This window comes from Manis javanica, chromosome 7 (assembly GCF_040802235.1).
Source record: "Manis javanica isolate MJ-LG chromosome 7, MJ_LKY, whole genome shotgun sequence".
NCBI classification, from domain to species: Eukaryota; Metazoa; Chordata; class Mammalia; order Pholidota; family Manidae; genus Manis; species Manis javanica.
This window is the reverse complement of record NC_133162.1, coordinates 42,666,012-42,678,494: the sequence shown is the minus strand read 5'-3', so window position 1 is coordinate 42,678,494 and position 12,483 is coordinate 42,666,012. Positions and strand designations below refer to the sequence as shown.

The window sequence follows — 12,483 nt, the reverse complement described above, 5'->3', positions numbered from 1 at the left end:
TGAACTATAAACAATCAGGTCAAATATGAATATTCGTTTGATTTTTATACATGATTTATATGTTGATCCCACATTTCTCCCTTTATTATTATTATTATTATTTTTATTTTTAATAAAATGCTGAAGTGGTAGGTAGATGCAAGATAAAGGTAGAAAACATAGTTTAGTGCTGTAAGAGGGTAGATGATCAGGTGTGTGCCTATGGACTAAGTATTAATCCAAGCTAGACAAGGGCAGCTAAACATCCACGGATGCAGAAGATTTCTCTCAAAACAGGGGGGCTGAGGTTCTGAGCCTCACCTCTGTTGATCCCCAATTTCTCACCTGATGGCCCCCCTGTGACTGTGCCTGTCTTAGGTTGTTCCTCCCTTGAGGAATATTACCTGTCTCTGGCTAACCAGTCATCTTCCGGGGCCATACAGGGAAATGTAAAGTTGGTAGGTGAGAGAGAAGCCATATTGTTTGAAAAGGTTAGCTTTTTACTTCTTTGCAGATTTATGCCCTGTGGCTTCTATGCCCAGCACTTGTCTCGAGGTATCTTTACCACCTGGAGGAATTATGATACTCAGTAAATTCGATATGAGGCACGAATTCTATTTAAGGGTTGTAATTAGGAAGGAAGAAGAAAAGCTATAGAGGTAGCATATGGAAGAAAACATGGGAGGATTGATTATTTCTTTGACATATCTTCTTGTAGACTATCTTAAGCATATATAGGTTTTAAACTACCAACAAATTTGCGCTCACATATTAACATAATAGGAATACGGTGACATAAACAAAGCAAATCTATAATTACCATCCATCTCCAGTGAAGCCAAGAAAACCATTTAGGCACCCTAGGCATTTGTGAAAATTTGTCTATGATATGATGGATATTGTCCAACTGTACTTGAACAGTCTGAGAGAAATCAGACAAATTAAAGCAACCCATTTCTGGGATCTGTTCACATCCCATATGTTCTTTTAACCATAGATAGTCTATAGTCATGAGATTTTGGAGTGCTACAACTTGCACCCCTCCCAACTACTGGTTGAGTTGCAACAGTACAGATCCGGTCAAATTCGTTGTCTCACTGTATGCACATGCCAGCCTAGACATCTCCTTCCTCATTCCAATGGCAAGTCCAGGAAACGGTGGGCTGGATGCAGCCACACCCGCAGCATCGTCCGGATACCTGTGGAGGCTTTTGGATGATCATCCCCCGGCACGAGTCCTCCAGAGAGTGCTGATGCCGGAAGCTCCTCCTCATATCGTATCTTAGTTCATTTTCTGGGTATCCAAGCTAGGCCTTGATCTTCTGCATAGAAACAAACAGACCCTTTGCCCACATTTTGACATGCCCTCTATACCACTGTGCAGACCTCATTGGAGGTCAGCACACAGGAACTGCTTTTTTTTTTTTTATTAAGAGAAAGGAATATTATCAGAAAAGAGTACCTCCATACCTGATCATCTGACACCCTTTAAGTGATCAACATTAAGGATATTTAAAGCATGTGTTGATCTTTGATTTACCAATAGTTTTATCCTATCAAGGAGTAATCCCCCTTTTCTTTCTTTCTTTCTTTTTTTTTTTAATCTTTAATCTACAGTTACATGAAGAACACTATGTTTACTATGCTCTCCCCTATATCAGGTCCCCCATAACAACCACATTGTGGTTACTGTCAATCAGCTTAGCAAAATGTTGTAGAATCACTACTTGTCCTCTCTGTGTTGTACAGCCCACCCTCCCCTTTCTCCCTCCCCCCCATGCATGCTAATCTTAATACCCCCCTTCTTCTTCCCCCCACTTATCCCTCCCTGCCCACCCATCCTCCCCAGTTCCTTTCCCTTTGGTACCTGTTAGTCCATTTTTGGGTTCTGTAATTCCGCTGCTGTTTTGTTCCTTCAGTTTTTCCTTTGTTCTTATACTCCTCAGATGAGTGAAATCATTTGGTATTTCTCTTTCTCCACTTGGCTTATTTCACTGAGCATAATACTCCCCAGCTCCATCCATGTTGCTGCAAATGGTAGGATTTTTCCACTTCTTATGGCTGAGTAGTATTCCATTGTGTATATGTACCACATCTTCTTTATCCATTCATCTACCGATGGACATTTAGGTTGCTTCCAATTCTTGGCTATTGTAAATAGTGCTGCAATAAACATAGGGGTGCATCTGTCTTTCTCAAACTTGATTGCTGCATTCTTAGGGTAAATTCCTAGAAGTGGAATTCCTGGGTCAAATGGTAGGTCTGTTTTGAGCATTTTGATGAACCTCCATACTGCTTTCCACAATGGTTGAACTAATTTACATTCCCACCAGCAGTGTAGGAGGGTTCCCCTTTCTCCACAGCTTGCCAACATTTGTTGTTGTTTGTCTTTTGGATGGCAGCCATCCTTACTGGTGTGAGGTGATACCTCATTGTAGTTTTAATTTGCATTTCTCTGATAATTAGCGATGTGGAGCATCTTTTCATGTGTCTGTTGGCCATCTGTATTTCTTTTTTAGAAAACTGTCTGTTCAGTTCCTCTGCCCATTTTTTAATTGGGTTATTTGTTTTTTGTTTGTTGAAGCGTGTGAGCTCTTTATATATTCTGGACGTCAAGCCTTTATCGGATCTGTCATTTTCAAATATATTCTCCCATACTGTAGGGTTCCTTTTTGTTCTATTGATGGTGTCTTTCGCTGTACAGAAGCTTTTCAGCTTAATGTAGTCCCACTTGCTCATTTTTGCTGTTGTTTTCCTTGCCCGAGGAGATATGTTCAAGAAGAGGTCACTCATGTTTATGTCTAAGAGGTTTTTGCCTATGTTTTTTTCCAAGAGTTTAATGGTTTCATGACTTACATTCAGGTCTTTGATCCATTTTGAGTTTACCTTTGTATATGGGGTTAGACAATGGTCCAGTTTCATTCTCCTACATGTAGCTGTCCAGTTTTGCCAGCACCATCTGTTGAAGAGACTGTCATTTTGCCATTGTATGTCCATGGCTCCTTTATCAAATATTAATTGACCACATATGTTTGGGTTAATTTCTGGAGTCTCTAATCTGTTCCACTGGTCTGTGGCTCTGTTCTTGTGCCAGTACCAAATTGTCTTTATTACTATGGCTTTGTAGTAGAGCTTGAAGTTGGGGAGTGAGATCCCCCCTACTTTATTCTTCTTTCTCAGGATTGCTTTGGCTATTCGGGGTCTTTGGTGTTTCCATATGAATTTTTGCTTCCAATTCATTATTTGTTCCAATTCATTGAAGAATGTTGCTGGTAATTTGAGAGGGATTGCATCAAATCTGTATATTGCTTTGGGCAGGATGGCCATTTTGACGATATTAATTCTTCCTAGCCATGAGCATGGGATGAGTTTCCATTTATTAGTGTCCCCTTTAATTTCTCTTAAGAGTGACTTGTAGTTTCCAGAGTATAAGTCTTTCACTTCTTTGGTTAGGTTTATTCCTAGGTATTATATTCTTTTTGATGCAATGGTGAATGGAATTGTTTTCCTGATTTCTCTTTCTATTGATTCATTGTTAGTGTATAGGAAAGCTACAGATTTCTGTGTGTTAATTTTGTATCCTGCAACTTTGCTGTATGCCGATATCAGTTCTAGTAGTTTTAGAGTGGAGTCTTTAGGGTTTTTTATGTACAGTATCATATCATCTGCAAATAGTGACAGTTTAACTTCTTCTTTACCAATCTGGATTCCTTATATTTCTTTGTTTTGTCTGATTGCCGTGGCTAGGACCTCCAGTACTATGTTAAATAACAGTGGGGAGAGTGGGCATCCCTGTCTTGTTCCCGATCTCAGAGGAAATGTTTTTAGCTTCTTGCTGTTCTGTATAATGCTGGCTGTGGGTTTATCATATATGGCCTTTGTTATGTTGAGGTACTTGCCCTCTATTCCCATTTTGCTGAGAGTTTTTATCATGAATGGATGTTGAATTTTGTCAAATGCTTTTTCATTGTCTATGGAGATGATCATGTGGTTTTTGTCTTTCTTTTTGTTGATGTGGTGGATGATGTTGATGGATTTTCTGTTGAATTCTGTTTGCTAATATTTTATTGAGTATTTTTGCATCTACATTCATCAGGGATATTGGTCTGTAATTTTCTTTTTTGGTGGGGTCTTTGCCTGGTTTTGGTATTAGGGTGATGTTGGCTTCATAGAATGAGTTTTGAGTATTCCCTTCTCTTCTAATTTTTGGAAAACTTTAAGGAGAATGGGTATTATGTCTTCTCTGTATGTCTGATAAAATTCTGAGGTAAATCCATCTTGTCCGGGGTATTGTTCTTGGGTAGTTTTTTGATTACCGTTTCAATTTCTTTGCTCGTAATTGGTTTGTTTAACTTTTGTGTTTCTTCCGTGGTCAGTCTTGGGAGGTTGTATTTTTCTATGAAGTTGTCCATTTCTTCTAGGTTTTCCAGCTTGTTGGCATATAGGTTTTCATAGTAGTCTTTAATAATTCTTTGTATTTCTGTGGAGTTTGTCATGATTTTTCCAATATCGTTTCTGATTCTGTTGATGTTTGTTGATTCTCTTTTTCTTTTAATAAGTTTGGCTAGAGGCTTATCTATTTTGTTTATTTTCTCAAAGAACCAGCTCTTGGTTTTTTTTATTTTTTCTATTGTTTTATTCTTCTCAATTTTTTTTATTTCTTCTCTGATCTTTATTATGTCCCTCCTTCTGCTGACTTTAGGCCTCATTTGTTCTTCGTTTTCCAGTTTCGATAATTGTGATGTTAGACTATTCATTTGGGATTGTTCTTCCTTCTTCAAGTGTGCCTGGATTGCTATATACTTTCCTCTTCAGACTGCTTTCGCTGCATTCCCACAGAAGTTGGGGCTTTGTGTTGTTGTTGCCATTTGTTTCTATATATTCCTTGATCTCTATTTTGATCTGTTCATTGATCCATTGATTATTTAGTTCCATGTTGTTAAGCCTCCATGTGTTTGTGAGCCTTTTTGTTTTCTTTGTAGAATTTATTTCTACTTTTATACCTTTGTGGTCTGAAAAATTGGTTGGTAGAATTTCAATATTTTGGAATTTACTGAGGCTTTTTTTGTGAGTTAGGATGTGGTCTATTCTGGAGAATGTTCCATGTGTACTTGAGAAGAATGTATATCCTGTTGCTTTTGGATGTAGAGTTCTGTAGATATCTATTAGGTCCATCTGTTCTAGTGTGTTGTTCAGTGCCTGTGTGTCCTTACTTATTTTCTGCCCGGTGGATCTATCCTTTGGGGTGAGTGGTGTGTTGAAGTCTCCTAAAATGAATGCATTGCAGTCTATTTCCCTCTTTAGTTCTGTTAGTATTTGCTTCACATATGCTGGTGCTCCTGTATTGGGTGCATATATATTTAGAGTGGTTATGTCCTCTTGTTGGACTGAGCCCTTTATCATTATGTAGTATCCTTCTTTATCTCTTGTTACTTTCTTTGTTTTGAAGTCTATTTTGTCTGATATTAGTACTGCAACCCCTGCTTTCTTCTCACCGTTGTTTGCCTGAAATATGTTTTTCCATCCCTTGACTTTTAGTCTGTGCTTGCTTTGGGTTTAAGGTGAGTTTCTTGTAAGCAGCATATAGATGGGTCTTGCTTTTTTATCCATTCTATTACTCTGTGTCTTTTGATTGGTGCATTAAGTCCATTTACATTTAGGGTGACTATTGAGAGATATGTATTTATTGCCATTGCAGGCTTTAGATTCGTGGTTACCAAAGGTTCAAGGTTAGCTTCTTTAGTATCTTACTGCCTAACTTAGCTTGCTTATTGAGCTTTTATATACACTGTCTGGAGATTCTTTTCTTCTCTCCCTTCTTATTCCTCCTCCTCCATTCTTCATATGTTGTGTGTTTTGTTCTGTGCTCTTTTTAGGAGTGCTCCCATCTAGAGCAGTCCCTGTAGGATGCCCTGTAGAGGTGGTTTGTGGGAAGCAAATTCCCTCAGCTTCTGCTTGTCTGTGAATTGTTTAATCCCGCCATCATATTTAAATGATAGTCATGCTGGATACAGTATCCTTGGTTCAAGGCCCTTCTGTTTCATTGCATTAAATATATCATGCCATTCTCTTCTGGCCTGTAGGGTTTCTGTCGAGAAGTCTGATGTTAGCCTGATGGGTTTTCCTTTATAGGTGACCTTTTTCTCTCTAGCTGCCTTTAAAACTCTTTCCTTGTCCTTGATCCTTGCCATTTTAATTACTATGTGTCTTGGTGTTGTCCTCCTTGGATCCTTTCTGTTGGGGGTTCTGTGTAATTCCATGGTCTGTTCGATTATTTCCTCCCCCAGTTTGGGGAAGTTTTCAGCAATTATTTCTTCAAAGAGACTTTCTATCCGTTTTCCTCTTTCTTCTTCTTCTGGTACCCCTATAATATGAATATTATTCCTTTTGCATTGGTCACATAGTTCTCTTAGTGTTGTTTCATTCCTGGAGATCCTTTTATCTCTCTCTATGTCAGCCTCTATACGTTCCTGTTCTCTGGCTTCTATTCCTTCAATGGCCTCTTGCATCTTATCCATTCTGCTTATAAATCCTTCCAGGGATAGTTTCACTTCTGTGATCTCCTTCCTGACATCTGTGATCTCCCTCCAGACTTCATCCAATTCCTCTTGCATTTTTCTCTGCATCTCATCCCATTGCTCTTGCATTTTTCTCTGCATCTCTGTCAGCATGTTCATGATTTTTATTTTGAATTCTTTTTCAGGAGGACTGGTTAGGTCTGTCTCCTTCTCAGTGTTTTCTCTGTGATCTTTGTCTGTCTGTAGTTTTGCCTTTTCATGGTGATAGAGATAGTTTGCAGAGCTTGTACGAGTGACCGCTGGAAGAGCTTCCCTTCTTGTTGGTTTGTGGCCTTCCTCTCCCCCTTCACAAGGCGCTGGGTTCTGCAGGTGTGGATGTGGTCTGGATGTTGTCCTGTGTCCTCTGGTCTCTATTTTAGGAAGAGTTTTCTTTGTTATATTTTCATAGATCTATGTGTTTTGGGGAGGAGATTTCCACTGCTCTACTCATGCTGCCATCCTGGCTCCACCCCTCCAGATTTTTTTAAATTAATTTTTTTATTTTGGTATCATTAATCTACAATTACATGAAGAACATTATGTTTACTAGGCTCCCCCCTTCACCAAGTCCCCCCCACATACCCCTTCACAGTTACTGTCCATCAGCCTAGTAAGATGCTGTAAAATCACTACTTGTCTGCTCTGTGCTGCACAGCCCTCCCTATGTCCCCCCACACTATACATGCTAATCGTAATGCCCCCTTTCTTTTTCCCCACCCTTGTCCCTCCCTTCCCACCCATCCTCCCTGTCCCTTTCCCTTTGGTAAGTATTAGTCCATCTGTGGGTTCTGTGATTCTGCTGCTGTTTTGTTCCTTCAGTTTTCCTTTGTTCTTATACTCCACATATGAGTGAAATCATTTGGTACCAAGCTTTACAGTTTTATGTTTCACATTCAGATCTATGATCCATTTCAAGTTGTTTTTTATACAACATTTGAGGTCTAGGTCAAGAGTCATTTCTTGCAGACAGATTACTAACTATTCTAACACCATTTTTTGAGAAAAGACTATCCTTTCTCTGTTGGATTTCCTTTATGCCTTTGTCAAAAAGATAATGGCGTTATTTGTATGGACCTATTTCTGGACTCGGTTTTGTTGATATCTTTTTCTATCCTTTCACCAATCAGGTTGGATTTTAAACAATAAAAACTACTATTTATTATACCCATGCTGTACAAGTAATAGTAACAACATATACTGGGAAGATGTTTACTTACCTCTTCATAGTACACAGCTGCCATTTCAAAGTTCTCATTGACTTCTGCTTCAAATGCAAAGAGTCGAAGCTGTTCACTGCTCATATAAATGGTTGAAACAGCACCTTGGACATCGTCTGGCATGGTCTTATCAATATCAAGATATTAGGCAGGCAAAATGAAGCAATCACAAGTAGAGAAGTTTTATAAGAGTAAACCAGATGTGAGACTAAAGTCATGAGGTCTAAAATGTTACTGAAGTTTCTTCCAGTCTTGCCAACACAGTAAGAGAATAAGAATGAACCAAGAGAGAAATATCAAATGTGAAAGAGAAGCTCAGGTATCTGAATACCAACAGTCTGAGCTTATGGAAGTGAGCAAAAATTATTTAGAGCAGAATTGCTCTCCTTAACCCCCAGGGCAGTCAGAATCCCTAAGTAAGTCTCCTCTGACCTCAAAGAGTCTCCTTCATTTTCTCTAGTGCACAGCATAAATATTATTATATTTTAGGTGCCAAAACATGAAAATGGTTGGCAAGCCTGAATCAAGTTAAATCTCCAAACATTGAGAAAACAGTAAACTAAGAATAAAGCTTTGGAAGCTACATCTATACTTTTAGAGGGATATACAGACAGATCCTACGAAAGGAGACATTTTAGAAATAGCTAGAAAGGTCAGAGAAAACCCAGAAAAACAATCAATATACCCTATACGCCCAGATAGGAAAGCAGTTCTGGCATAATAAGTAATCTCCTGGGTTAGAAGCTGTGGCCAAGGAAGACCCCACACAATTCTTTAATTAGAAGTGGAAGTACTATCAGTGACTTTAACAAATAGAGTTACCAAGGGATGTGGAGAGTAAAACTAAATTTGAGTTTAGTTGAGTTTAGTAAAACTAAATTTGGGCCAACAAGAGTTTCTAATCATTGATTAATACCTCTCATTCTTTGTTCCTTTAATTTTGGTGATATTGATCTCCAAATCCCTCCACTAACATACTTCCATGCTCACAACAGAAATATTCCAACTCTAATATCCACTACTAGAACCCACATTACAAGCGCTCTGTCTTTTTATTATTTAGATCCCTGAAAACTGTATTTGACTTCATTTCCATCATTTCCTGAGTGGATAAGCCTTGACCTCATAATCATCTACTCATGCTGCTCTCTCACTAACACACTCAAGTCCTTGACATCCATATCCTTCTCCTATACTTGTCCTGCAAACTTCCAAAGTAAAACAATCATATAGTCTGACCTTCATTCTTAGACAGGATAACTGATCCTGAGGAAAACTGCATACACATAATGACATCTGAGCTGCCACAGACTCTCTGGTGTTAGTCTTAACTGAGGGCCTTTAATATGCTTAGCAATCTATGAGTTTGTCCTTGCTCAGCAACATATTCCATAATGCTGTACAGTAACTAATTTTCTTCTTTTCTTCAAGTTTTTCATTCAGTCCTTATCCCCATCACTTTCAGTACAGATGTTACTTCACAGAGGGAATAGAAAGTATTAGGCAAGAAATCCCTCAACTGTTGAATACCACACCTAAATTGTTTATGTCTCACCACACCTAAATCGTTTATATCTTGTATCCATCGCATCTCTTTACTTTCATTTTCAGAGAAAGAGACACCACATCCTTTTGTTTCAAAGCTAATATTTTCATCTAAATTCTTGATTCTTTCTCATGTGTATACCCTGGTTTTGCCATCCATTATCTCCTCTTTCTCTCTATTTTCAACTTCTCCCAGTCTGCTGACTCCTTTTCCCAAACCTGTGGATATATGTGGGTAAAATTGCAATATTTCCAGAATCTCTTCCTGGCCTTAGGGCATAGCTAGACCGGAGAGGTTTGGTGGTGAGAGACACAGGCAAGCAGAAGTGGATGACTGCTTGTAACTAATAAACAGCCTGCTCCCACTTTATTTCTCCCTTTGACTAATTTCGGCTTCAAAGGTTATTTGCTCCCAGGGTGGGAACATTCTCCCCCTACCCCTCACCCCAGAGTTACAACGTGATGAAGACTTTTCCATTTTAAAAAGAAAATCTCTGTAATTTTTAGCTACTACTTTCCCATTTCACAATTTTTATGAAGTTATAAAATTTATTTTTCTAGGAAATTGAAAGAGCATACCCCTTGTTGTCTCTAAAATTAGTCTTTTCATTTAGGCAGTTTCTTATTCATCTTTGTGTTTTCAGTGCTATCATAGAGCAGATACTTCAATAAATATTTGTTGAATTAAGGAAGAAAGGAAACAAAGATAGAAGCAATCATTCAGAGTAGACCCTGATGCCCTACAGAGAAAAAGAAGTGCTCTTAGTTCTTGAGCACTTACCTGGTTCAAGGCCACATGCATCTGATCCACCAAGAACACATAGAGCTCGCTAATAAACGTCTGCAGTTCCTCCTGGCTTTCAAATGATGTTGTCTTCAAGTACTTCTCTCTCACAATCTTTACAACAGCATGCTGTAAGAGATAGATCACCCATCTGATAGCACAGGCCCTGCACAAGCCTCCCTTGAGCTCTAGTCTAAGGTTCAGAACTTCAAGAGGTGATTGAGTTCTCCCTTGGTGATTTCTAGAATACCTGAAGTCAGACACCAACAGTCTATGGGGCTGGTCATTTCACTTATGAATAGTGCTATGGCATTTGAATGAGAAGCCCCAAAAAAAGAGCCTTCAGCTCTGTGGATATCCTAACACACCTTGCTGCCTCTCCTATATAACTGTATGTGTAAACCAAACAGGAGTTATTGAAGCCAGGATATGGCTTCATCAGAGCAACATCCTGCTGCCAGCCCCAACTGCATTAAGCCCTGGAGACTCTGTTGAGTGGATGTGGCCCTGGACATTTTGACACATGGACCAGCAATGGCTGGCCCTTCTGGCACTTTGGGGAAAAGTGCCTTCTGGCATCTGGTAGCTGGCCTCATGTGTATTCCTAGAGTAACAGCAGAGTGGCCCCCAAAGATCATGGTAGTGTACCCAAAACATCTGGGAGGTAAGAGCATCTTATGGGGAAGTTTTGTTTTATCATTATGGGCGGTGCATGTACCTCCCATAGCCCTATATATTGACCCATCTAAACTCCCACAGGGAGGGGGGTGAAAGTCTGGTGTACTAGACCAGGATGAGATCCCATTCCTGCCACTGTTCTATCACAGGACCACTCTCTTGCATGTATCCTACCTGATGGACAAGATTTGCCTATGCTGGTATCCTTAAAACATGTATCTCATCACCTTTAAGGTTATTTTCTTCTACAGTCCTTGTGGCCTGGATGTGCCCCCTGGCTGAAGCTGCTGCATGATGATTGCTCTGAAGTCCCTGTCTGTTCAGCTACTTATTGCCTGCAGAATGGGTGAGCTATGGACTTATCTGCCTAGGACTTTGATTCTAGCTGAAGCCTCTGGCTTGAGGATTATCATGATTTTATTGCTGTTGTTATTTTATGTTATTAGCCTGGTTACAATGCTCCAGTTTTCTTGTACAGAGGCCATTGCAGAAGATGGGGAATGTGTAGATTGTGAGGTGAGATTTCTGGAGGGGTGGGCTGTGGGTAAAATTGCAATATTTCCAGAATCTCTCGCCTGGCTTTAGTTCATCTGCGTATCAATAGGTGTTTCCAAGGGGTGGAGAGATTAGTCCATCTACATATCAATAGGAAATTACAAGGGCATGGGAGGGTTTATCTGTATCAGAGAGGTTGGATGGGGCTCTGTTCTGCTGCAGCCTGGTCAAGAGAGAGACAGGATGACTGCTTGTTTGTAAGAAATAAATGGGTTTCTTAACTTTATTTCTCCCATTGACTGATTTTGGTTTAAGAGATATTCTGCCCCAGGATTTTCCCCCTAGAGTTACAATATCTTCTCTGGATGGACAGAGGCCTGTCCTACATTAAACAAAAGATCCTCCACAGTAACACATATCCCACTTACTGAAATCATCCCCTACTTTGGACTCCCAACCTTTATCCAAACCTGTAATGGACCTGAATTCACCTCACAGATCACCCAATAGGTGGCCTGATCCCTAAATATAACCTGGAAGTTTCACATCCCACATTGACCCCAATGCTCAGGTAAGGTAGAGAAGGCTAATCACCTCAAACAGAGCCTAACCAAGTTTTCCCTCCAGGTTCATTTGGATTGGACTAAGCTCCTACCCTTAGCCCTTTTTAAACTGAGGTCTCTACCCTTCAAACTTCTTATGCTCAGCCCTTTTGAGGTTCTACATGGAAGGCCCCTTACTGCCTCCACTTTTCCCACCTCCAACTCAAACCTACCCTTCCCTCTCTTGAATTCTTTACTTAATGCCTTCAGATATCTCATCTGCAACTATGCTGATCCCATCCTTTCAAAGTTCTACAACAACCTACACACCCTCACTCCTCTGACCCTACAACCTGGAGACTGGATATATATGAAGCCCCTCAGTCTCTCCCAGTGGCTGAAACCAAAATGGATGGGGCCCTTCCAAGTAATCTTGACTACCCCAACAGTGGCCAAATTAAGAGGTCATTCCTCCTGGGTCCACTTTTCCTTTCTAAAAAAGGCTCCCCTTTTCCAGTGCACACCAACCAGACCCACATCTCTGAATCACCAAGCTGTCTCCATGGCTGAAGAAACCAAAGACACGGCTGAACAATCCCATGAGTCTCTCTCTTCATAACTTCAACCATTTCTTGACTGTCCTAATAGAAGGACTCTCCCATTACTTGCCCTCCACTTCCTTAGAT

The 12,483-nt window shown here is 39.9% G+C and overlaps 1 protein-coding gene across 8 annotated transcripts in view; it reads right to left on the bottom strand.

The window, feature by feature from the left end:
- CFAP70 (cilia and flagella associated protein 70) overlaps positions 1–12,483 on the bottom strand; it is a 170,969-nt gene that overhangs the window by 48,086 nt on the left and 110,400 nt on the right. For 7 of the 8 annotated variants that reach the window (XM_073240876.1, XM_073240875.1, XM_073240871.1 and 4 more), the window contains 2 exons: positions 10,080–10,211; positions 7,754–7,879 (listed from right to left, as the gene is read on the bottom strand). In XM_073240876.1, coding sequence (XP_073096977.1) covers positions 7,754–7,879; positions 10,080–10,211 — 258 coding nt within the window. The remainder of the gene's footprint in view (positions 1–7,753; positions 7,880–10,079; positions 10,212–12,483) is intronic. The other variant, XM_073240873.1, reaches the window with a different exon arrangement.